The sequence below is a fragment of the Ochotona princeps genome, chromosome 1 (genome assembly GCF_030435755.1).
Source record: "Ochotona princeps isolate mOchPri1 chromosome 1, mOchPri1.hap1, whole genome shotgun sequence".
Classification (NCBI taxonomy): domain Eukaryota; kingdom Metazoa; phylum Chordata; class Mammalia; order Lagomorpha; family Ochotonidae; genus Ochotona; species Ochotona princeps.
Genome location: NC_080832.1, coordinates 159,541,318 through 159,565,098, shown reverse-complemented (window position 1 = coordinate 159,565,098; position 23,781 = coordinate 159,541,318). Strand labels below are relative to the sequence as shown.

General features: G+C 40.2%; 1 protein-coding gene across 1 annotated transcript in view; it reads right to left on the bottom strand.

The window, feature by feature from the left end:
* Positions 1-23,781, bottom strand: part of LOC101532567 (uncharacterized) — a 253,999-nt gene that overhangs the window by 175,519 nt on the left and 54,699 nt on the right. Inside the window, exons 7-9 of the mRNA XM_058670437.1 lie at positions 14,807-14,883; positions 10,779-10,899; positions 8,274-8,507 (exon numbers count right to left, since the gene is read on the bottom strand). Of these exons, the coding sequence (XP_058526420.1) occupies positions 8,274-8,507; positions 10,779-10,899; positions 14,807-14,883 (432 nt within the window). The remainder of the gene's footprint in view (positions 1-8,273; positions 8,508-10,778; positions 10,900-14,806; positions 14,884-23,781) is intronic.

Genomic DNA, 23,781 nt, shown 5'->3' with positions numbered 1-23,781 from the left:
TTATAGGTTTAACAAGTCCCCTGAAAGTTAAATCCCTAAATTCATATATTAAGCACCTTTGCAGATGAGTTCTTTGGGAGGTGTTGAGATTTGATGAAGTCACTTGGCGTTATGGTTCCAAGATGACACTACTAGCTTTGCAGGAAGAGAAATTCATTCCAGAATTTCACATCTTACAGAAAAAAATAATGCTGTAATGTTAGCAAATTCAGTCAGCATGGGTTACCTGCTCCATGCAGAGGTATAAGGTCACATGTATCAAGATTGCCTCGGGCTTGCCCAAACTTGAGTACATGACTTTCAAGAATTTTTAAAAATTCATTAGTCAATGTTCTTGGCTTGAATTTTGCTGGTTTTGCATCTTTAACCTACCATTTGTACATTTTTTAAACGTTGGTTGATCTTTCTACTCAATGAAAAATGACAATTATAAGTGCAACAATTCTAATAATTGTCAGAAAGTTCTTTCAGATACTATTGCCAAAGTTCAATAACAGAATTTTGAAAAAAGATGATACTGAAAGTAAATCAGTGATAGAAAAATAATCAGCATAACTCTTGATTTATAACTTACTTCAGATTTTTTAAGACTATCTTAACACATTTTCTCTTTCATCCTCCATGCAGCCCTAAAAACGTGGTTATTTTAATATACTAAAAGCTAAGGACAACTGAAGAAAATTAACCTTTCTTCCAAATTCAAGGATCTGAGCATTTATCCTAAAAAGCATTTTGCTAACATGGTGCCTTCTTGTGATAGCATTTTCTTTAACTTTTTTCAAGTTAATTATAAACAAGAAGGATTTTCACACAGTGTGACTCATTTAGGTGACCGTTCTGTGCTGTCCCATGAAAAGCAGAAATACCATATTCCCCTGACTCTGATATTGAATTTTCATTGAGCTAATTAGAGAAACAATCATTTAATTATGCAAATCATATAACCATTTAAGCATTTGCCACGCCCATTCTTCTAATTCCCTACAATTGTTAAACTTACGTAAAAAGACCACACCTAGGCAGAGAGAAGGTTGGCAAGCATTAGTATTCTCCTCAGTCTGCATTGTGAAGTACGTGAACATGAAAACAAAGAGCATGCCCCTTGTTCTTAGAAACATTCCCTTGTAAAATAAGTATTCACATGTAGACATTTCACAAGTGCAAATCTATCATCGGTTCCTGAAGTCTTTGTTCTTTGAAAGACAGGTTTTATTAGTTCGTTTCATGAAGTTCCGTTAAGAGAATATTGGTTGTGAGTTGACTTGTGTTATGTTGAAGTTGTAATCCCCAGGATCCCAGAAAATGACCTTGTTTGGAAATAAGGTCTTCTTGGAGTAGACCGAGTTAAGATGAGGTCACTTACAGTGCACCCTACTCCATATGACTACTAGCCTTACACAAAAGGGAAAGCTGGGCAGACAGGCTGACCCACCGAAGGATACGAGGTGAAGCAAACAGGTAGGGATTGCACAGGTGTCTCTGCACAGCCAGGAGAAAGACACAGGGCTGTGAGGCTGTCAAGACCTGGGTGGTGGAGTCCTGGCCTCTGGAACTGCGAGACAGTTTATTTCTGTTCTTTTTAGCCTAAAGTATGTGACATTGTCTTATGGCAGCCTTAGGAAAATAATAGCGCCTTCTTAGTCAAATATATCTGTGCTTGAAGCACCTCCACCCCACCTCTTAAATGAGAGAATCCTTGATTTCCTGCCCAGTTGTTTCCAATACTCTTGGCAGGTTTGCTGTAATTGTCCATGTAGATTGCTCCTACCTTGCCCTGATCAGAACTCTTCCTCCTCCAGTGGTCTGTCTACTCCATGAAGTTGCCAAGTTGATATCTATTATAGTTCCCTCCAATGCTTGTATTTTCTGTTTCTGGTAACTGCATAAAATGGATGTTAGACTCCCTTCTGTTTATTTTTAAATCGATAAAGTCATTTCACTCTCTTCTCACCTCTTAGTGCAGGTGTCTATGACATTAACTCAACTGTGGCTTCCAATTTGACAGTTCTCTGCTCAGATAATCTTGTCTTCTCTAATCTTCTGCATGATGCAGAACAAGGAGCTCTTTTTGAATACCAGCCTTGAAGCTGCCACTTTGAATGCCACATTCCACATGAGCACTGGTTTGAGTCCTGGCTGCCCTGTTTCTGACCCATCTCTCTGCTTGCTCGTCGGAAGGGAAGGGAAGAAGGTCTAAATGTCTGGGCCTTTGCCACACATGGGGAAGACCTGGATGAAGTTCTAAGCCCTGGCTTCCACCTGCCACAGTCTGGGTCCTAACAGCTCTTGGGAAATGAACTAGTAGTGGATGAAGGACACCGCTTTGACTCTCTCTCCTTCTCTCCCATACTTCTTCCTTCCCCCCTCCTACTCTGCTGTTCTGCCCTTCTAATAAACAAATCTACAAAAAATAATTATAATAAGGCCAAAGAAAATATATATCTTGAAAAAAACATGCATGAATTTCACCAAATAGTTATATGAATTTTTTGAATTATTTTCGTATATCTTCTAAATGTTTAATTTTGGTTACTACATTTTTTTCTATTATAGAAACTACTGAAGTTTACCAAAGGAAACTCAGATTTGAAAGAGCTTACCAAAAGATGAAGTTTTTCTTTTAATTTTCTCTGTCACAAAAAGATCTTCTGATTTAATGATAGGATTTCTTTATCCCTTTTAAACATCTTTTAAATGTTAGTTTATTTAATTATTTTCGTCTACTTGGAACCGCAGAGGGAGAAAAGATCTTCCATACATTGATTCACTCCCCAAATGTTCTCAACAACTCGTGTGGTGTCAGGACAAAGTCAGGATCCTAAAACTCCTTCTGGGTTTCCCACATGGGCAGGAGGAACCCAAACAACTGAGCTAGCAGGACTCTGGTTCTAAAGCCCCGGAGGTAGGACTTCAACTGGCTCTCCTATGTGGGACACATCCCAAGAGGCAACTAATCTTCTAACCCTAGATACATCGTCAGAATCCTAAATGTATGTGTCGAAAGACTCTTTCAACACTCCATCCCTAATGAACCAGAGCTTCATCTCATGTACCATTGTTGAAATCCAAACTTCTAGGTCAACATGGTGGGAAACCTGCTGCGCCCTCTCTCAGGCAGCCAAGCTCCTTTGTCCACTTCCCTCTCTGGATCTCATTTCTGGAACCCAGGAAGCTCTTTACCTTTTAGCGCTTACACATTTAAACACCTTTTTCTCCTGTCTTACTGAGTATGTCCAGGTATGTTTGGAACAGAATTTAAAAATAAAACAGGCTTTTGATTCATGATTATGGTACATTGGTGAACGGATACAAACAGAATATTTAGTCACTAGAAGAAAAAAAATCAAAAGATGTATTTTGGTGGCTAATTTTGTCTGTGAGTAAGTATTATCCACAAGGAAGGCACTGTTCCATCTGAGATATGTCCAGGGTGAAAAATAGATAACATGTAAGTTTCCATTAAGAAATCTAAGGAGGGCCTGGCGGCGTGGCCTAGCGGTTAAAGTCCTCGCCTTGAAACCCCTGGGATCCCATATGGGCGCCGGTTCCAGTCCCGACAGCTCCACTTCCCATCCAGCTCCCTGCTTGTGGCCTGGGAAAGCAGTCGAGGACGGCCCAATGCATTGGAACACTGCACCCGTGTGGGAGACCCGGAAGAGGTTCCAGGTTCCTGGCTTCGGATCGGCGTGCATCGGCCCGTTGCGGCTCACTTGGGGAGTGAATCATCAGACGGAAGATCTTCCTCTCTGTCTCTCCTCCTCTGTGTATATCTGGCTGTAATAAAATGAATAAATCTTAAAAAAAAAAAAAGAAATCTAAGGAATAATCCGAAGAATTCTAACAAAACACTCAAAATCAATCTACTTTTAGAGTTTATAACTTCATATGATTCTTAATTGGCTCAAATAAGAGAGCTGTTATTCTCTCATTTTACATGAGGTAACTGAGACTTAACTAGTCGATTAACATATTTTATTTTACCAGCTCTATCTTGCAATGCATGAAGACTTATTTAAGATGTACAATTATTTCAGACAAGACAACCACCTCAAGAAGTGATACTGTGCATGTCTGGAGTAAGACTTTTCATGTTAACCATGTATCCATTGCCTCATTTAGGTACTTTATCAAAGTCCTAGATAAGTAACCCCTTCACTTAACCTTCTATGTTTGTCCCTTGGCCCAGCTTGATGCCGAAATAAACCATCCATCATGCTATAAAATGGTACTCTCTTTGCAAGGTCCATTAGCAATGGAATTTCACAGGGGTCTAGGTATTTTTCTTAAGACCCAGTCCTTATTTTGTAATTAGCACTTACCCTTTAATTTGATCATGCCCTCTCAATTCCTAGGTTTTGCACAGGAGTAGACCAGCGAGTCTTTCCATGTAAGAAGCCATGCAATCTTCAATGATCTTGGTAAAGCCATTATTTCCAACTCAGGGAATAGGAGCTATTGAAGACGTCTTAGACTTGTGTTTTAAATATGTTGAAGCAAATATCTTAAAAACCCCTCTATCAATAGCATACTCAGTGCACACCAATGTGTTGCCGTGAGCATATTCCTGTGACGATGAAAGCGTATTGCTTGAAAGCATGCTGTTTTACGTGTCAATCTCCCCCAAACAGCCAACAGAGTGACTGGCAGGCAGAAGTGTATGGTTAGCGAGAAAACTGATTGTGATTGGGAAGAGCCCAGTGGAATGCACAAGATTTTGAGGAACAGCATTTTTATTCTGAAAGCAAAAAGCCTCCGACGACTTCTGTTTCCTGTCAAATTCTGGATGTTTTGGTGACTTTCTTGCTTTTATTTGGTCCTGAATTCTGTACTTTTCTCACACGCACTGAATGCAAAATAGCCTAGTGGGTTTCTTTGGGGAATCTGGTATTTTTCTAGGTGATACCGAGGGATAGATGTAATTCAGTGACATTTTGTCAGACTGTTAAAGAGTAAATTTTCCTCAACTGTGGCAGGAGGTAATTATTTGTTTGTTTTTGTTTGTGACACAGGAGAATAAATTTGGGATTGCTATTTCATACTATTTCAAGACATTCTTTGTTGAAGCTGTCAGGAAGGGAAAATGTATTGTATTGGGAGAATTGCTGGTCCCTATTTTCCCTGCAGACTTAATTCAATTCAGAACACTATATACACTCCTGTGATTCCACTCCCTTACCAATTCTGATCCTATGTCTGAGGATGTCCTTGGGGTACCTCTCCAGTCCCTGGTCGCTCCTGTCATTTTATCTATAACCTCTGTAGCATGGGACCATTATTTCACAGCTCCCACAACCTCTTGAGAAACGTGATCTATACTCTAGTAAGAGGAGCCTAGAGGATGGACATCTAAATGGACAATAACAGGAAGAAAAACACTGTATATGGCTTTGCGATGTGAGACAGTTACAGACAGATGTGGCTCAAAAAAAAATTCTGAATATATTTCTATAGCTTAGATCCATGCTTAAAACATTTCTGTACTTGATTAAAATGTACAAAGAGAATGTAGTTAACAATTAGGTACTGATTGGACCCTACTTTTTTAGAAAAGCGTTAACTACTTTCTTGCTACTGCCATCATATTATTGGAATTTCTCTAGGCAAATGATGGGGATAAAGACTTCTGTGTTGGGACTGCCCTATGCCTGATGCTTGCTTGGCACCTGTCCCCATCTTCCACTTATGGCTGTCAGTGGCTGCCCCATGGGAAAAGTCATCTCCTCAACCAGCCTAGACCCACACCTCTCACATATACCCAGGCTTCTTAACAAGGCCTTTGGGATCACTTATTGGAGAAAGAAAATCGTTAACCTACATTGTTCTCAACCAAAGGTTAATTTGAAAGTTATCTGAAAATATACGCACTCATTATATTAATTAAGTGAAAAGTCCAGTGGGTAACACTGTATGGGCTTCGCTACTGAAGATACAGCATAATTATAAAAATAATAATAGAAGAAGACAAAATTCTTACTGTGCATTAGCATGGCATATTTCTAGGCACTGTGATTTCCCACATACCTCTTGTAAGTAGGTATCAGCATTCTCATTTTATAAATGAGCCAACTGAGGCTTGGCTGTGTCATTCATGAATCTTGTCACCCTAAGACAAGTTTGTTCCTCGTGAAGAGTTTAAATTCTAGTTTTTAAAAGACCATTGCTAACATGTCTTTAAACCATATCTTCAGCTGTTTACAGATATATGACTTAAGCTTAAGCTGCGACATTCTTTAAATATCTATTTAGCACATGGCTACCAATAGTAGATGATTTTTAATTTTTGATCCTTCTCAACTTCCAAACAATTATGTGGTCATCTAGAATTCAGTAATTATTTTTAAAAGCTGTGACTCCTGTAGACTTATTTTGCTTTACTAAGAATATTACATTTCACTTCACAATTGTCGCTTAGTTAAAAAAAAAAAAGGCTAAAAAGCTTAAAAACAGGAGTAGTGTCCTCAAGGTTTTTTAGTTAAAAAGTTAAGGGGTTAGGGTAGAAAATGAAGGTTAAAAATTAATTTCTTTCTTAAACATGGAAAGTTAATAATGATATCTTAGATTTGTTGTGTATAGATCTACACAGAATGTTTCTTTTTTAAGATCTGTTATTTATTTTGATTGGAAAGTTAGAGAGAGAGAGAGGAGAAGAGAGAAGAAGATCTTCCGTCTGATGATTCACTCCCCAAGCAGCCTCAGTAGCCAGAGCTAAGCTGATCCAAAGCCAGAAGCCAGGAACTTCTTCTGGGTCTCTCACGCAGGTGCAGGGTCTCATGGCTTGGGGCCATACTCGACTGCTTTCCCAGGCCACAGGCAGGAAACTGGATGGGAAGTGGAGCACCAGAATTAGAGCTGGTGCCCATATGGGATCCTAGTGTGTGCAAGGCAAGAACTTTAGTCGCTAGGCTATCATGCTGGGCACAGAATATTTCATTTTTACAGCTACACTTTCCACTTAAGCTTTTTCAGCTGGTCATTTAATAGCCAGACTAAATGCATGCACCAAAACATATGTAAATGAAGAAGCTATTGTTACCCTTAATGAAACACCACATGATCAGATTAATCAAAAGGGTACCTTTTAACCTAAGACCTAAGAGGACATGAGGAAAAAAAAAAATCACACCTCTTACTTTAAATACTTTTTGTTTAATATGACTCAGATATAATACCACTATTGACGCACAATGTTTTTAGTAATTCAAATGAGTAGCGCAAAAGGCAATCCTGTGTGAGCAACGCATGCCCATGTGCAGTATTCACTACATCAACACTGGGATGAAGGACCAGAAATTGATTCAAGCCCCTCTCATTTCTGCAGGGTTGGGGCTCCCTGGGAGAATCACTCCTGCAGTGCTGACATTCTAGAACAAGGCTATGCCTCCCTGCTCGAATCCCCCAGCTAACAGAATGCGCTAAGATCCCTGCTGTCCTCTCTATACCCAGGACCTCCCTGCTCCTACTCAGTGCTTCCTCTCCAACACTGGCTTCTGTGGAAATTCATCATCAAAAAGTCTCTGCTTTGTCTGTCAGAGTTGTTTTTTTATACAGTTCTTCCAACCTGTGCACAAAGCTTGCTTCTCTCCCAAAACCAGTTTCCTTGGCTGCTTTCACATCTACATATGTATCACATGCAAAATGAATGCTTCACTGATCCCTCATCTTGCAGCTCCTAAAAAGGAGAACTTAGGAAACTAGGGGCTGTCATTGTAGTGTAGCTCATGAAGCCACTGTCTCTGACAGCAGCATCCCAAATCAGAACACCTGTGCCAGTCCTGGCTGCTCCCCTTCTGATCCAACTCCCTGTTGATGAGCTCGGAAAGAAACTGAAGGTAACCCAAGCACTGGGGATCATGCCACCATGGGGGGATATCTGGATGAAGTTTTTGGCTCCTGGCTTTGGTCTGGTACAAACTTGGACGCTGAAGCAATTCAGAAAGTGAGCCAACCTATGGAAGAACTCTCTTCTTTTATCACTCTGCCTTTCAGATAAGTAAAATGAACCTTTAAGAAGAAGAATCTACAATATGTTCTTGATAAATATGAATGACATTTTCAGTCTGCACAATGCCTTAAACATAATAGGTGTCATCAGACATTTGGTCAATGAAGGAATATGTGCACCAAAAACGCAAGTGTGAATGAAATCTTTCATGTTTGTTACACAAAATTTGTAATCTAAAGTTACACAGCTGGAAACGAAAGGTGGAGAGCTAGGGAGAACAAGGAAAATACATAAATAGAAGGTCATGTGGGTACACAATGGGTCATCTTACCACGTAGAGGCTTTCATGGAAATACAACCCCACGTCGTAAAAGTTCCCACCATGCCTAACTGGATGTGACTGAATCTTCATCTGCTCCGTTTGCCACCACGGCAAGACATGGCTTCCTGGCCGATCAAGCAAAGACGCTCTAAGGAGGTAGAAACCGTGGGGAGCCCTGTCCTTGAGGCCCCTGATGCATTTGATCTGTATTTGAAGAGGCTGAGGCAGTGCAGACTGTTCAACCTATGAAAAAAAAGGCAGAGTTCTTGAATTATGCAGGAACTGGGAAAAACCACACAATTAGCAATGATGGGCTTCTCCGCGGAGCAAAATGCAGAGAATTATTTTCGCTTAACCTGTAATCGTCAGGGATTAGCAATGATAACAGACAAGGATGCAGGACTTGTAATTAAGGGGTCAAAAGGCAAACCTACCAACGATGGGAGGGAAAGTTTAGCCGATTTTTAAACATGGTATGTTAATGATCTGTGACATCAGAAACCATTCATCTATTATAATAAGATAGAATTAACAGAAAACCAACATTTTTTAAAACCACACAGCTTGACTTCTAAGACACAGGGGATGGCTGAATGTGGTGTAAGTTTCAGACTGCGAGTTTGAAAGAAGAGAGCCATATCCTACTACACTGATCATGGAGTCTTTGGCTTTGATGACAAGAGCTGTGCAGGCTAACACAGCAGACTCAACTCTTCATGGAATTAGCTTCATACTTTCAGCACATCAACTTGCCCCCATGCTTCCTGTGAGAACCAAAACATAAGGGGTAGGGGAAATAGCACTTGTTTATTCTCTACTCCAAAACTTAAAAACAATTTGTTGCTACTGGAGAACATGACTTAAGAATGTTTAATAGGACAAGTGGGTCCCAGCCTGCACCAAAGGAACAGTAAGCCATTTCCATTAACAGGTGCTGACAGGTTTATATAAACCAATAAGATTTTAATGGACTCCTGCTCAAAGTCAACAAGATTTATTGATAACTCAAAAGGCCATTCAGTCACATGTCTCTACTCATAAATTTCTAACAGTTTTCAGGATAATCTGACCTTGAAGAACCCTTACATTCGGCTTTAAGCAAAAATAATGTCATTGGGGTGGATGGCTGGACTTGTGGCCAAGTCTAACATCAGAGTGCCTGAGCTCTGTGCTTCGATCTGATTCCAGACCTCAGCTTCCTGCCAAGGCAGAGCCGTGGAGGCAGCACTGCTCCTCAAGTGATCAGGCTCCTGCCAACCCCACAGAGGATCTGGATGGAGTTTCTAGCTCCAGCTTCTGTGTAGTACCAGCTGTTGCAGCCATTTGGGGAACAAATCAAGGAATAGGATCTCTCTCTCTCTCTCTCTGTCTCTCTCTCGCTCCCCTCTCTCCCTGTCTGCCCCTGCCTCTCAAACATACATTTTTGATATGGCATTTGTGGAGTTAAATTATTCTCTTGGATAACCCAATTAGTAGTACCACCAACTCATGCACAGCCAACAAGAAGCATAATTTAATCTTACCAAAATTTTATTTTGTTTGAGAATATATATGTACATATACATATATATATATATATACTGATTCCATACAGATTCTGTGCTTCTAGAATTAAATCATAGTTGAACAGTGAAAGTTGTTCCAATTCCTTTGTTTTTTTTATGCAAGTCATACTTAAAAGCTAATTGGAATAACAATTATTTTTGGTTTAATTAGAAAATCTTAATTAACAACAAAGACTTAACCTTAATATTTTGGTTCCCAAAAATATGTTAAAAATTAGCACCATGTGAATAAATAAGACAATCTTTTGAAACCTCAAGGCAGGATTACTGATGCAGAGAGACAAGAGTTATTAAACACATTCTAAATTAAACGCCTCCATGAATTTCATACTGAAATATATTGTGATAGTTTTGCATGCCAAATGTGACATTTTGTGTTTTAGATTCATCTTCTGTAGTAATTTTGGAAATGTCATACAAACAAAGATTTTGTCATTTACCAACGGAATTACTATGCATGGCCGCTTAGCCATCTCTGCTGGCTCCTGTGCCTGTTTCAAGTCAGCAAGCCATAAAAAATCTTTATCTCTCTGAAACACAGCAATTTGGAAGATAATCGAATGGTGACTAGGGGGCAGAAATGCCAGTCTGAGGAATTATACCACAATCTCTCTTGCATTTACAACCATCCTCAAAGCGAGTGTCAGAGGAGTAGGAGAAAGAGAGAGAAGGTTCAGGCAATCTCAAAGGCGTGTTCATTTTCATGGTGCCAGGCCTGCCTCTTTGTCCAGCAGGGACCGAGTCTGGCTCCACAGACACCCTGTTTGAAGAAATCCCGATGATTCTACTGTGGAGAGCACTCAGCCGTTCTATTCTAATATGGAATTTTCATCAAAAACGTTTATGAAACCCCACTAAAGCTTTTTTCTCTAGCTTCACAGGAGGAAGAAGTGCAACAGCAAGTGAGTGAATACCATTTGGCATCCAAAGCGAGACACAAGATCCTCACCTTCCAGCAAGATCTCTCTGGTCCCTTCAGATCATCAGGTACCCGTGTGAGGGGGCCAACCTTGCGGATGCTCTCCTGTTTACAAACATGTGGACTTGAACCGTATGGTTGACGTGGAGTTCTACAGCAGGTATAAGAAAGAGGGAAAGACAAAAGGTATACCAGTTGACAGTGGGGTATAATGCAAAGCCTTGCCTCTGATGTGACAATACAATGTTTCCCTGAACCATTTTGTTAGATTACACAGGAATTAAACACTACATCACGGATGCTGCTGTTGGCTAAAGGTGGGAACATGGGAGGGTTCATAGCCACATGAAATATTTCCACATAGTGTTAGCAACTGATCTCCCAATGATGAAAATCTAACTTGTTTCAGAAATCACCAGGAGAGCAAATACAGTTGTGTGTTAGCATCTGCGAGAAGATTTGTTCTAGAACGCCCTCCACCCTCATGGAAGCTAAAATCCAACAGTGCTGAAGTTGCCTGTAAAACTAACTTAGTCATTGTTATAACCCATTTCCACCCACATGTATATGCTTACATTTCTAGTTTACTCATAGTATCTAATGCAAAGCAAATACTTTTCCTTAGATATAAAATACTCCGTATATGCTTTTCAAGCTGCATTGCCTAGGGAATCATAGCCATATATAAACTCTGTATGTGCCCAGTATAGATGTGATCATTGCAAGCCTCACAACATTTGCTATTTTGCATGTCCTGAATCTCCTAACGTGGACTTGGAGAGGCAGCGAGTGAACCTTGCTATGGTAGAACATTTTGGCATATTCTATCCCTTCTCCCATCACTCTTATAAGTCCGTGGGGAGATGTTGAAGAAAACAATGTGTTTAAATAGAAGAACAGCTGACATGACATGAACATTTTGTGTTCACCGCAATGGTCGGAGATTAAGATCTGTTTCTACCCTCAACTGTTCCCTGAGCACTCTGCTTCCTGGTAACACTGGCTTTACTCATGATTCTTCTTTCCTGTGCACTCCTTTGCTTTTATTTTCATTTTGTCTTCTTAATCCCTGGTGGCGTTTGCCTACTGTCCTACATTCACTTGAATTAAGAAGGATCTTCCATCTCCCTTTTCCTAACTTAAGCTTAATGTCATCAGCAGGGCCATCTGTGTCAATGACTATATCCGCTCCAGAACAGCCTTTCAGGGTCTCACTGTTGATTTAGTTCCCTGAGATACAAATGATCTCCCTTAATGTGGTTGGAGCTACATTGACATAAAGGTTCATTAGGACATCCATTTGCTGGCAATTCAATCTCAAATTAAATACACTTTGTTGTAAATGTTATTACTTTTAAACTACTGTATCTATTGTCTTTAATGGCCCTATTATACAGTTATGAAGGAAAACAGTTTTCATTAGTAAACATCAGACAGTGTATGCTACCCACATGAGATGCTTCCTTGGTTTCTTTCTTTGTTCACTTGGAAGGGTCTCAGAAATATCCTAAAAATGTAACCTAAGTAATTAAGCATGAAATTCAGGATTGTAATCCCAAAGGAGGGAAATGACACCAAATGGCAACCCCAGTTTATTTTTAGTAATTATGTGTTCTCTAAAATCACCTTCATTAAAGAGGAGCACAGTGCACACAGCAAACTTGATATGCAGCTTGAACTCGCTACCAGATACCTACAGATGGAGCTTTGACTCTCTGCCAGGTTCCTCGAGACAGAGCTGCGGATCTGTAGCTTTGTGGAGCAGTGAGTGGTTTTCTACATCAGGAGCCAAAACCTGACATCACAGCAGGGTTACAGCTCATCAGTACCCTTGTTTTCCCTCATACAGCACTCGGTCATTCTGTGGTTCCCTGGACTGAACATCCCTGGTCTGAAAATTTAAAATAGGAAATTCTCCAAACGTTAAAATTTCCTGAATACCCGCTTGATGCCACTAGTAAAAAAAATTTTTAAAAATCCATATCCGACCTCACAATGGGTCACAATACAGGCTTACTAAAAGTGCCACACAAACTCTCTTCAAGCTATATGGATATGGTGTAGTAGGGATCTTCAAAAGCTCACGGGTTTTTAAACTATGTATGAATTTATTTTGCAGCAAGATAACCCTCTCTTATTTTTAGTGGGGGAGACTTTTTTAAAGTATTTACTTGAAAGTCAAAGTTATAGATCAGAATGGAAAAGACAAAAAAGAGATTTTATACCCACTGGTTCATTTCCCCAAACACCTGAAATGGACAGAACTGGGCCAGACAGAAACCAAGAGCTAGGAGTTTCCTCCACATCTCCCACATGAATGCAGGAGCCTGATCACTTGGGTCATCCTCTACTGGTTTCCTAGGCATGTTAGCAGGAAGCCGGATCGCTGTGAAGCAACCAGGACCCCATTGGCTTTCATAAGGGGTGTTGACACCACAGGTGGTGGCTTCATTTGCAATGCCGCAGTGCCAACCCCCAAACTTAGCTTCTAATTCCACTTTTTCATGACCTTTTAGAATTACTCTCATATTGGAAATATTATTTAACATTTTGCTTAGAATTTGTTTTCATCTCCAAGATATCACCTGGTGTATAAACAAATTCTTCAAAATCTGAAAATATCCAAAACTGAAAAATCCCTGGTCCAAGAATGCCAGATAATAGATATTCAACAAGTACAAGTACATCACACCATTGATACATTATAAATTTTAAACTAGTTAAGGAACATCACATTCTTTGATAGTGACCCATTAGCCTGAAGCCCACTGGAGAAAACTGACTTGTATTCAAAGCTGAGTTGAAAGACATATTTTTCTTCTTTACAAAACGAGACTAATGTTTGTTGTAATTATTACTTTGTGCCCTAGAGTCTCCATTTTGTATTTTCTGGGCATTTTATGACATTATGATTATATGTATTTTTTGCTACAGCATAAATTTTAGGTATTTAATTCTATGGGTCTGCCATAATCTATTTAAGTGATCCCTTATTGCTGGATATTTAGGTTAGTTTCCATTTTCACTATTATAAGCTATCCTGTAATTAACTTTGTCACATATAAAGTCAAGTTAAACCTCCCTGGCCGTTTTCTTAGTAGAAAGTCCTAGAATTGGCCATGTTGGGCCTGGGAGGTATGCTACTCTACACTTCACTGACCACTAGCTTGAATATTGAAATGACAACCTTATAATACATAATCATGTCTGCATGCCTTAGTCTCTCAGACACCACTATTCACAAGAAGAGAAGGCTCATTCTACTTGGTAACTTTTTGTGCTGCTTGGAGAATCCTAAACTTAAGGGACATGGTGACAACTAAACTATCACCATACACAGTGAACTCCCTCAACCTCAGCTAGATGGATGTTTTAAATCAAGTAATTCTTATAGGGACTTCCCTATGCATGGTGGAATATTTGGCAGGATCCCTGGCCTCTACCCATTATATACACTCCCTCCAGTTTCAGCTGTGACAAGCAAGTTAGTCTCCAGACACTGCTGAGTGTCCCCTGCAGGGCAACATGATGCTCACTGGGAACCACTGATGTTCAATATTAACTGGTGTTTACTGAGTGTTCAACATGCTCACGGGACTCTTTCAATGTGTTGTGCTTCTTATCTGATTTAATGCTGAAATTAATCCAGCAAGTTATTATTACCATTCTTTCTGATCAGCTGATGAAACCTGATACTAAGGCACATTGATTTTGCTGTGCAAGATTCAAAGTGAGATCATCCAACTTGAGAACTTCTGACAATCCTGCTCCTGCTATCACTGCACACATGAAACAAGGGGGTAGCAAATGCCACTCCTACACGGGAGTGAGAGTTTAGATATTTTCTCAGAAATCCCCCAGACATCGCTCCCAGTTGTAATATCATGACTAAAATTCCTCCTCCCCAGACATCACAGGAACAAAGAGGCATGGGAAATGGTGTCATGGTTCCTAAAATTTTTACTGGTAGTGTACATCAACCTTGGGGGGGGACCAGGAACTATAGAAAGCACATGCATCCTCAAACAAGATGCACCGTCTATCATTGAGGAACATACCTCCCAAAGATTCTGTCCATCTTCAAATGTGACATGGGAATGTACTGGTTGAATTCTTCCCCCTCAAATTTCAAATCCTGCATGAAAGAAAAATGGAAACAAGATGAAACTGGCATAAAACACACTTATAACATTCATGTAAAAATTGTTTTTTCTAGGACCAGTATACGTTGACACTCAACTGTTAAAGTTCCCACGGGTAAGTAAAAACTGTAGATTGTACCTATGGAAGCCATCTTATTATGGTACCCAACTTTTCTTACTTGATTATTTCCTTTTTGTTCAGAAAAATAGAGGGAAAGGGTAACCAACATCACAAAAGGAGGAAAAAAAATACATTGATGATAATCTCAGATTTCTTTGTCTTTTCCTACTTTGTTCTCTTCTTGACTCTCCGACTCCTCTGTAAACACATGTACACCTTCCATATAGCCATGTAATTTTAGAATGGGGTCATAAACATAAGGCTGAATTTGAAGGATGCTAATTATATATCACCTAATACAGGATAATAAGGGAACAAAGGGGAAATAATTATGCTGGACAAGAAGAATAAGCCAAGGGTATCTTATGCAAACTCTAAATTAGTATTAATAATACTCCTGAAAATGTCTTGAAAGGACCCTCAACCAGCAAATATCAACATATTTAGTGAAAGTTATTGAGAGAAAGAGAGAGTGGAAGGGTGGCAAAGAGCTCAGGATGAGAACTGCAGTCCTGAACTCCGCAGTTGTACAGGCCAACTTCGCTAATGTACATGGGACCACACAAAGAGATGGACAAGGAGATGGGACCACAGGTCTTCAGGGTTGTCTATTTCGCACAGGCAAACACTGATGTTCCTGGATAAAGCATCAACTCTGCGAATCACTCCTCAGCTTTAGGTTCTGAACTTATCTTTTCATGCAAGAAGCACATCTTTGCAGCTAAGTAACTTTCTCAGCCTGCTTTCTACTAATAGAATCTGCTGTTCCAAGACCGCTTACCATTTTGTTCCCTGTCCCATTAAAGTCAAGCAGATGGTTTTCCTGCTTATACAATAGATCTGTAAGAATTTCATGGGAAAAAAAAATGAAAACACCAAAAACATCCCTTTACTTGCCAACATAACTTCCATCAAGATATCTCAAAGAACTGACAATTCCGGGAATTTAACCAAATCAATGCATTATTTTTTACATTATTAACTGAGGAAAATGATGCCCTTTAAAGATTTCTTTTAAATGTCAGGAAACAAAAACAGTCAGAATAAAACAAAGCAGGCTTGTATGTTGGATGCCTAATGATTTTCCAATGAAGAGCTTACAAAATTGCCTTCGTTTGATGAGAGGAACGAGCAAGAGATTGTTAACCTGGAAGGAACTTTCTTTTTTTTTTAAGATTTATTTATTTTTATTACAAAGTCAGATATAAAGAGAGGAGGAAAGACAGACAGGAAGATCTTCTGTCTGATGGTTCACTCTCCTAACGACTGCAATGGTCGGTGCTGTGCCGATCCAAAGTCAGGATCCAGAAACCTCTTCCGGGTCTCCCACATGGGTGCAGGGTCCCAAGGCATTGGGCCGTCCTCGACTGCTTTCCCAGGCCATAAGCAGGGAGCTGGATGGGAATTGGAGCTGCCGGGATTAGAACCGGTGCCCATATGGGATCCTGGCACTTTCAAGGGGAGGACTTTAGCCACTAGGCCAAGGCGCCAGGCCCCTGGGAGGAACTTTTTAACTGAGCTTTCCTGGGAATTTTTCTGCTAAAGTTTCGAATATTCTGTAACAGGCAGATTATATTACTCTTGGGGGCGTCCAGAAAGTCAACAAACAAAGTAGGTCCTGAGCATCAAAAATGACTATAGCCATGACCTCTGTCCTTGGTTGATTCTCTTTTCTTTAAAAATCTATATGTTTTTATTTGAAAAGGTAGATTTACAGAGCAAGAAGGAGAGACAGAGAGAAAGATCTTCCATCCACTGGTTCACTCCCCCGAATGGCTGCAAAAGCTAAAGTTGAGCTGATGTAAAGCCAGGAGCCAGGAGCCAGGAGTCTCCTCCAGGTCTCCCACATGGGTTCAGGGTCCCCAGGACTTGGGCCATCTTTCATTATTTTCCCAGGCCATAAACAGAGAGCTGGACTGAAAGAAGAAGAGCTTGGATGCTGCTGCTGTGGGTGGAAGATTGGCCTACGATGCTACCACAGCCCCTCGTTTTGCTATAACTGGACCACTTCCAGTGCTTAGCAACCATGATGCGGTCTCTTGTCTGGAGACAACACTGGCAAGATCATCTTCTAGTTCCTATCACGAATCTTAAAATAAAGGCATCAGGAGGCTGGATTCCACTTGTGGGGAATGTTCATTGAAAACACTATTGTCTGGGGCCCGGCACGAGAGTGTAGCAGTTCAAGTTCTCGCCTTGAACATGCCAGGATCCCATATGGGCACCGGTTCTAATCCCAGCGGCCCCACTTCCCATCCAGCTCCCTGCCTGTGGCCTGGGAAAGCAGTCGAGGACGGCCCAATGCATTGGGACACTGCACCCGCGTGGGAGACACGGTGGAAGCTCCTGGCTCCTGGCTTCGGACTGGCTCAGCTCCAACCATTGTGGCCACTTGGGGAGTGAACCATCAGACAGAAGATCTTCCTGTCTGTCTCTCCACCTCTCTGTATATCTATCTGCCTTTCCAATAAAAATAAATACATCTTTTAAACAAACCGTGCTGGGCCCCATTTTACCCTTCTTAACAGCTCAAACCAATTTTTGTTCAGGCGTGTAACAACAAATTTGTTGGATTTCATCTTCGTGCAATACAGTTTTGAGCTTGTATAAAATTATTTCACAATAATATTCCCAATTAACTTTTTAAGCTCCCTCAAATAACTCCTTTAAAACTGTGTATCTCTACTCCCAAAGATGGACTCCCAAAGAAACTGCTAAATATACCTAAATAACACTATGCTGGACTGTCTGCCATTGTCCAAAACTACAATGTCAGGATACACTAAAATAGCAGAAGAATGGACTTATGGTGATGTTTGAAGGACTATACTATTGTAATAATATAGGGAAAATGATTATGGGGGAGGGAATTTGGGAAGACGAACAGGTAAAAATCCCACAGGTTATGGAACTGTATTATAAAATATTTATTTTTAAAATAAAAAGCAAAAATAATAAAATGTATGAGTCTTCTGTGAATCTTTCAGGAGTCCCATTCGTTGACGCATGAGTTAAAGACATCAGCGTGATCAAACCAAGATCATATGTATCTTAGATCTGCACTGAGAAAATGGAGGGCTCTCCCTTTAACCACCACGGAGATCTTAAAGTTTGGTTTAGAGTAACTGTGGGACACACCCTTAATCTGTCTTGCCTGTCTGAATAAACAGTATTCTCGGGACTGACTTTTGATGTTTATGGCATATTAATTGAAGATTTGTCTTTGACATTCTTTTCTCATTTTTGAGTCATATTTTCCTGGCATTTAACCTTTTTCTTAGAATCTCCTTCTTATTCTAGCTTGTTGGCTACACTGGAAAGACCGAAAATTTTCAAAGCCATGCAGTCATGACTCATTTGGGTTAATAGCCCTTTCTGTAGTTCATTTTTCACATTTTATAATAAGCAACAAGAAGAAACCAGGCAGCATTGTTACAATCCTCTGGTTGAGAATCTTCTTAGCTCAATTACCCAGCTCATTAGGTACATTTTCTACTTTCCACATAACTGGGGGCAATGGTTCTGTTAACTCTGACACTTCTTGCTGAAGATTGCTTTCCTCCATTTTTCAATGGGATTGCTCTTGCTTTACTACCAGCCCTTACCTCACTCCACTTCTCAAAAACCATGGGATCTGTGGTTGCATCGCCAAGACACTTTAAGCCTTCACTTAGACTTCTGTTGAAGTGTTGTACAGTTTCAATGTCACATGTGGGATGAAGTGGAACAGTCTACTTCCACGCAGAGAGTCTCAGAGAGATCACGCCTTAATTACGTGAAATTTAGATTTCACAAAAATGATATTTATTAAGTACTATATTAAGTACTATATTAACAACTGTATTTCTTAAGTACTTACACCACTCTGGGTGCTGTACTTCAGTCTCTTATTCAAAGAGATAGATCTGAATTTTCATAGTGTTATTAGAAGCCAGGAATATAGCGGTCTAGAAAACTATGCCGTACCTGACTTTAGGAAATCTTCATTCTGCTAGACATAAAACAAAAATTGAAAAATTAGATAAAAATCCTGGCAAGAATGGTAAGTGTAATAAAGGTAAAAAAAAAAAAATCCGAATAATAGTAATACAAGAACTAAGTTTAGAGAGCAAGCTTGTGATGTCTGGCAGTCAGAGAAGGCACGGACATTCAAAATGAGATTTGAAACGAGAATGTATCCATGCCAAGAAGGAGAGCTAAAAGACGTTCAGGGTAGCACAAGTGGCAGTGTGTGCAGAAGCTTCGAGGTAAGGCATCAGTTTATAAATTTTTAAAGAAAATTGAAATTGGATGGCATTGTGGCACAGCAAGTTAAGCCACTGCTTATGGAAACAGTGCCCCACACTCAAAGTATGGTTCAAGTCCTGACCCTTCTTCTGACCCAGCTCCCTAATAATGTACACAAGAAAGCAACAGAGGGTGGTCCAAGTACTTGGGCCCTTGCCATCCTGGTGGGAGACCCAAATGAAGGCCTGGCTCTTGGCTTCAGTCTGACCCAGTTAGGGCCATTGCAACCTACCGGGGAGTGAAAAAGCACACACAAAACCTCTGGGCGTCTCTTCCTCTTTTTAAAAGACTGAGTAGTCCATCTGACTCCCATACGAACCTCGGGAGAGAACAGTGGGAGAAGGGATTGGAAGCACGTATGGGCCAGATCTTGTGCGACCCACAGAGGATGTGCGCGAATGAGTGGATGTACAAGCTGCGTGTGCTTGAGAAACCAGTAGATTTTCTAAGCAAAGAAGTGAGATTCTCTCTCAACTGAACTTGAACTGTGGTTATGCAACAAGGTGGAGGAATCCACCATGGTGGGAGGGTTTGGGGAGGGGTGGGGAGAATCCCAGTACCTATGAAACTGGGTCACATAATACAATGTAATTCATGAATTAAAAATAATAAATAAATAAATAGAGATAAAGGCAAATAGTAAAAAAAAAAGTATTTTACTTTATTAGAACACTAATGCAATATATTTTGTACATGTTAAGAAAATAAAATTTGTAATGGCATGGTCAAATAAAAAAAAAAAGTGAGATTCTCTGACCATTGTTCATGGCTAGAAGTGAACATTTTGAGAATGTTAAACAGAGATTTTTTTTTTCTTCCTCTGGAAATCATGGTGTGTCTCAGCAAAACTGAACTGCTATTGCTTCATATAATTGCAAAGAAGACATGGCCCCTATACCAGAAGCACAAAGTCAGACATCAAGAGAAAATTCAGATGCTTCCGTGGGCTCCCAGAGGATTCTGAGCTGCAGGAGAGGAAGCGAGCAGTGGAATGCATACCTAGCATGACTTCTTTTTCTCAAAGAGAGACATTCTACAGGAGTTGTGAAAGGAAAGGGCTTGAGGAGAAACCCCAGAACGGAGAGGCACACTGAGATTCCACCTTAAAACTGAGAAGAAGCGTAACTGACACTCCCCCGCACACTCTCATAATGGGTGTGCTGCTACCACATCAGAGTTGATGGGTGTTTTATTGTCATTAACCACAGAGAAGCACATCCTTGGTGCCATCCCAACGAGGGAGCTACGTCCTTGAAACAGACATGTTCTCAACATTAGACGATTTGTGGAGGGCCATTTATGTACGAAAGTGTTATTACAAAATGGTGCATTTGGAGGGACTGTAAGAAAAGGCTATTTCTGCCCGCTGGCTTGAACAGATAAGGAGGCTCACACCTTGAGCACAACAGTGTTGCTGGATTGAAGGGCAGAGCAGCTCTAGGAGCCTCAACCCACACGGAGGAGTTCCTTACACCCTCTCCCCTCCATCCCGCCAATGGATATTTAAGATGCCCCACCAGAATTCACCTGAAGCAGAGGGCACAACAACCAGCGGGGTCATACTCAACTTCCCAGGACACGGCGTTTACAGTCTCACTCAGTAGCTCCAGTAACAAAAGCAATCCCAAAAAGTCCACCGGATCAGGAGAAGCCAGTTTATTCCAGAATCATCTGATCAGTGAGGCTGGTAAAGCGGCCCAGGAAAAGTGGCACATGGAACAAACACAGTGTGAAAGAAACAAAATCAAAAACTCTAGGGGCCCTAAATGTTAAAGCAGAAGTCTTGTTTCCATTTTCATTATGCAATGATGAAAATTCTCTCTAAATCTGACTTTTCATGTTCTGTTATTTTATCCTCCAATTTCATGGATTCATATTCTAGGCTCCAGAAGACTAGATTTTCCATTAGTTTGTAGGAGAACATTAGAGAGAAGACATGAATATGTGTCGTGAGTCTGAGAAAAGTAAATTGAATAGGAAACAGGTTAGCTGAGTTCACATATAAAGGGATAGACCATAAAAGTGATGAGCATATCAGTTTAAAAATTCATGACAGTTTTTATTACTGAGAAGTTCCGTTAACTGATTTAACTTTAGGTTATTTTAAATAACTGCCTTAATGAAATATACCTTGGAGAGAAGGAAAGGAAGTTTGCGATGGGAAATGTAAAATCTTTCTTCATGTGTTTCACCTGGAGAAAAATGGCAACTGATGATCAAACAAATGGAATTAAAACTATTTCACCATGTATCATCTTTTTAATAGAAATGCTATTTTAGTGGAAAGAAAGATCAAATATTGAAACGTGGACAACTAACGGGACCATTCCGTGTTTGGAACATCGGTGGTCTGTCTGACACTGCCGATATGTGCGGCTCACCAATAAGCTAGAGCATCAGAAGCAGTGTTTTTCCGGCAGGTCCTTCTTTGGACACATCCATGGCAAAGCGTGTTTTGGAAAAAGCTACAAATCAACTGGATGTTAGATAAAATCACCATGAACTTCATTAACACTGTTATCTTGGGTACATTTTTTTTTTTATTTTTTAAAGCATAATTATGTCTTCCATTATTTTTACCTGACCTTGTCTGCCTCACACAAGTGTTGCCATACCTGCTCATGACTCCAGCCTCTCAAACATGCCCATGAGGTGTCCAGTGGTTTCTTATTAAGTAACTTGTTATCTGAAAATCACCCTTAGTGGGCATTGACAACCTGACTGACGTGCTTAAGAGAACACGGCTAGAACTAGTCAAGGGGATGGAAATCTTGTGAAGAAATTTAAGCATTTTATATCTGACTTTAAATGATCACGATATGAAAAATGAACTTGAGCTTCTCAGAGTGGGAAGTTGCGCCAAGGAGACCCACGCAGCATTATCTCCTGTTTGTCCCCTGAGACTGAGCACCCCTACTCCCATGGGTTTCCTCTTTACATATTTCTCTAAGATAATCTTGGTGCATTAACCCTCTTCATTGAGTTGACCCAAGAGAGAAAAACTGTAGCTGCAGAATCTGTTACTATACTTAGAACATTTCTTAAAATCTGAATTTCCCTAATAGATGCTACTTTGGGGTAAAGCAAATGAAAAACAGGCAAAAAGTATCACAGTGATGCCTCAGAAGATCATCATCAGAGGACATTTGAATTTACACAAAAATGACATTTTCAATAGGTTGTTAATGTATTTATTTGAAAAGGCAGAATGATACACAGAGGGAAAGATATACAGTTCATTGGTTCTTTCCTCAACCTGCCACAACAGCCATGTCTGAACCAGGCCAAAGCCAGAATCCCTGAACTTCATTCCTGGCTCTCGCTTGACAGAGTTCCAAGACCCTGCATCATCTCCTATCACCTTCCAGGCTCGTGGAGCTAGATTGGAAGCTGAGTAGCCCTGCTGGGCTCCAGCTCCTGTTGATGTGTATGAGAGTCAGGGCTGGGAACAGCAGGAAGTTGAGATTAAAAGCCAAAGTCAGAAGTCCAACCAAACACTTCGATATGGGAGACAGACTTATCAGGCGTCATAAGTCTTATTGAGCCCCGATGTTTTTTCTTTAACTTTAGGTTAACATTATTTCTATATCCTTATTACACAGAGGATAGAAAAAAGAAAGCTCTTTCTCCTTTGGAAAGTTATTATCAAGACACTGCAGTGGAGTTTCTTTCGAAACTCAGGTAGAACTGAAGGGAATAACCACCTGAGTTTCACTGAAAGGTGACATAAAAAACAAATGTCTCCAAAAAAAGAAGAGAAGAGAAAAATCAAAAGAAAATAAAAGGGGAAAGAAAAAGGGAAAGAGGAAAAGAAATGGCAAGGGCAGGGAAGGGAAGGACAGGGAGACAAAAGGAAAGGAGAGGAGAGGAACATATATTGGTGTTATTAAATATTTGTTCATCAAAAGGGTATAAATGGCAAAAAGTTACATCAAGTTGGAAAAGTTGACAGGCATCAAAGAACAAATTTGATTGTTACTTCCATTTCACTCTTCAAAAAGAACATTTATTGTCTCTCATATGATTGTCATTAGCCATGAATTAGAAATAACTTGAGGCTTCAATTAGGGTTGAAATCTGACCCCTCTGTCATTTTAGAAACACTGCATGATAGGAGGGTGAGGAACTGCTTACCTTGCAGAGAAATGAGCAAAGGGGTTCGGAACTTGAAGAAAGGATAGATAAAGGCACAGGAGTGGAACACACGGGCAAGTTAGTTGACTTCATTAATGCATAGATTGTTGCTCATGTTTTTGGTTTGGATTGCCACATAGAGGGTGGTATAATTTTCAAAGAGATAAAGAGTTCAAGAAGATGTTTGATGTGGAGAGGGGTGAGAAAGAACATCCAGAAGCATGTTGAAGGCAGCTTAGAAATCCTGCTTGGAGGTATAAATTGAACTCTTCCATTCAGGATTGACACTGTTGGATACAGATTTAATGACCTAAATAAAATGTGTAGCGTGTGGGAGGGATTTGGCTAA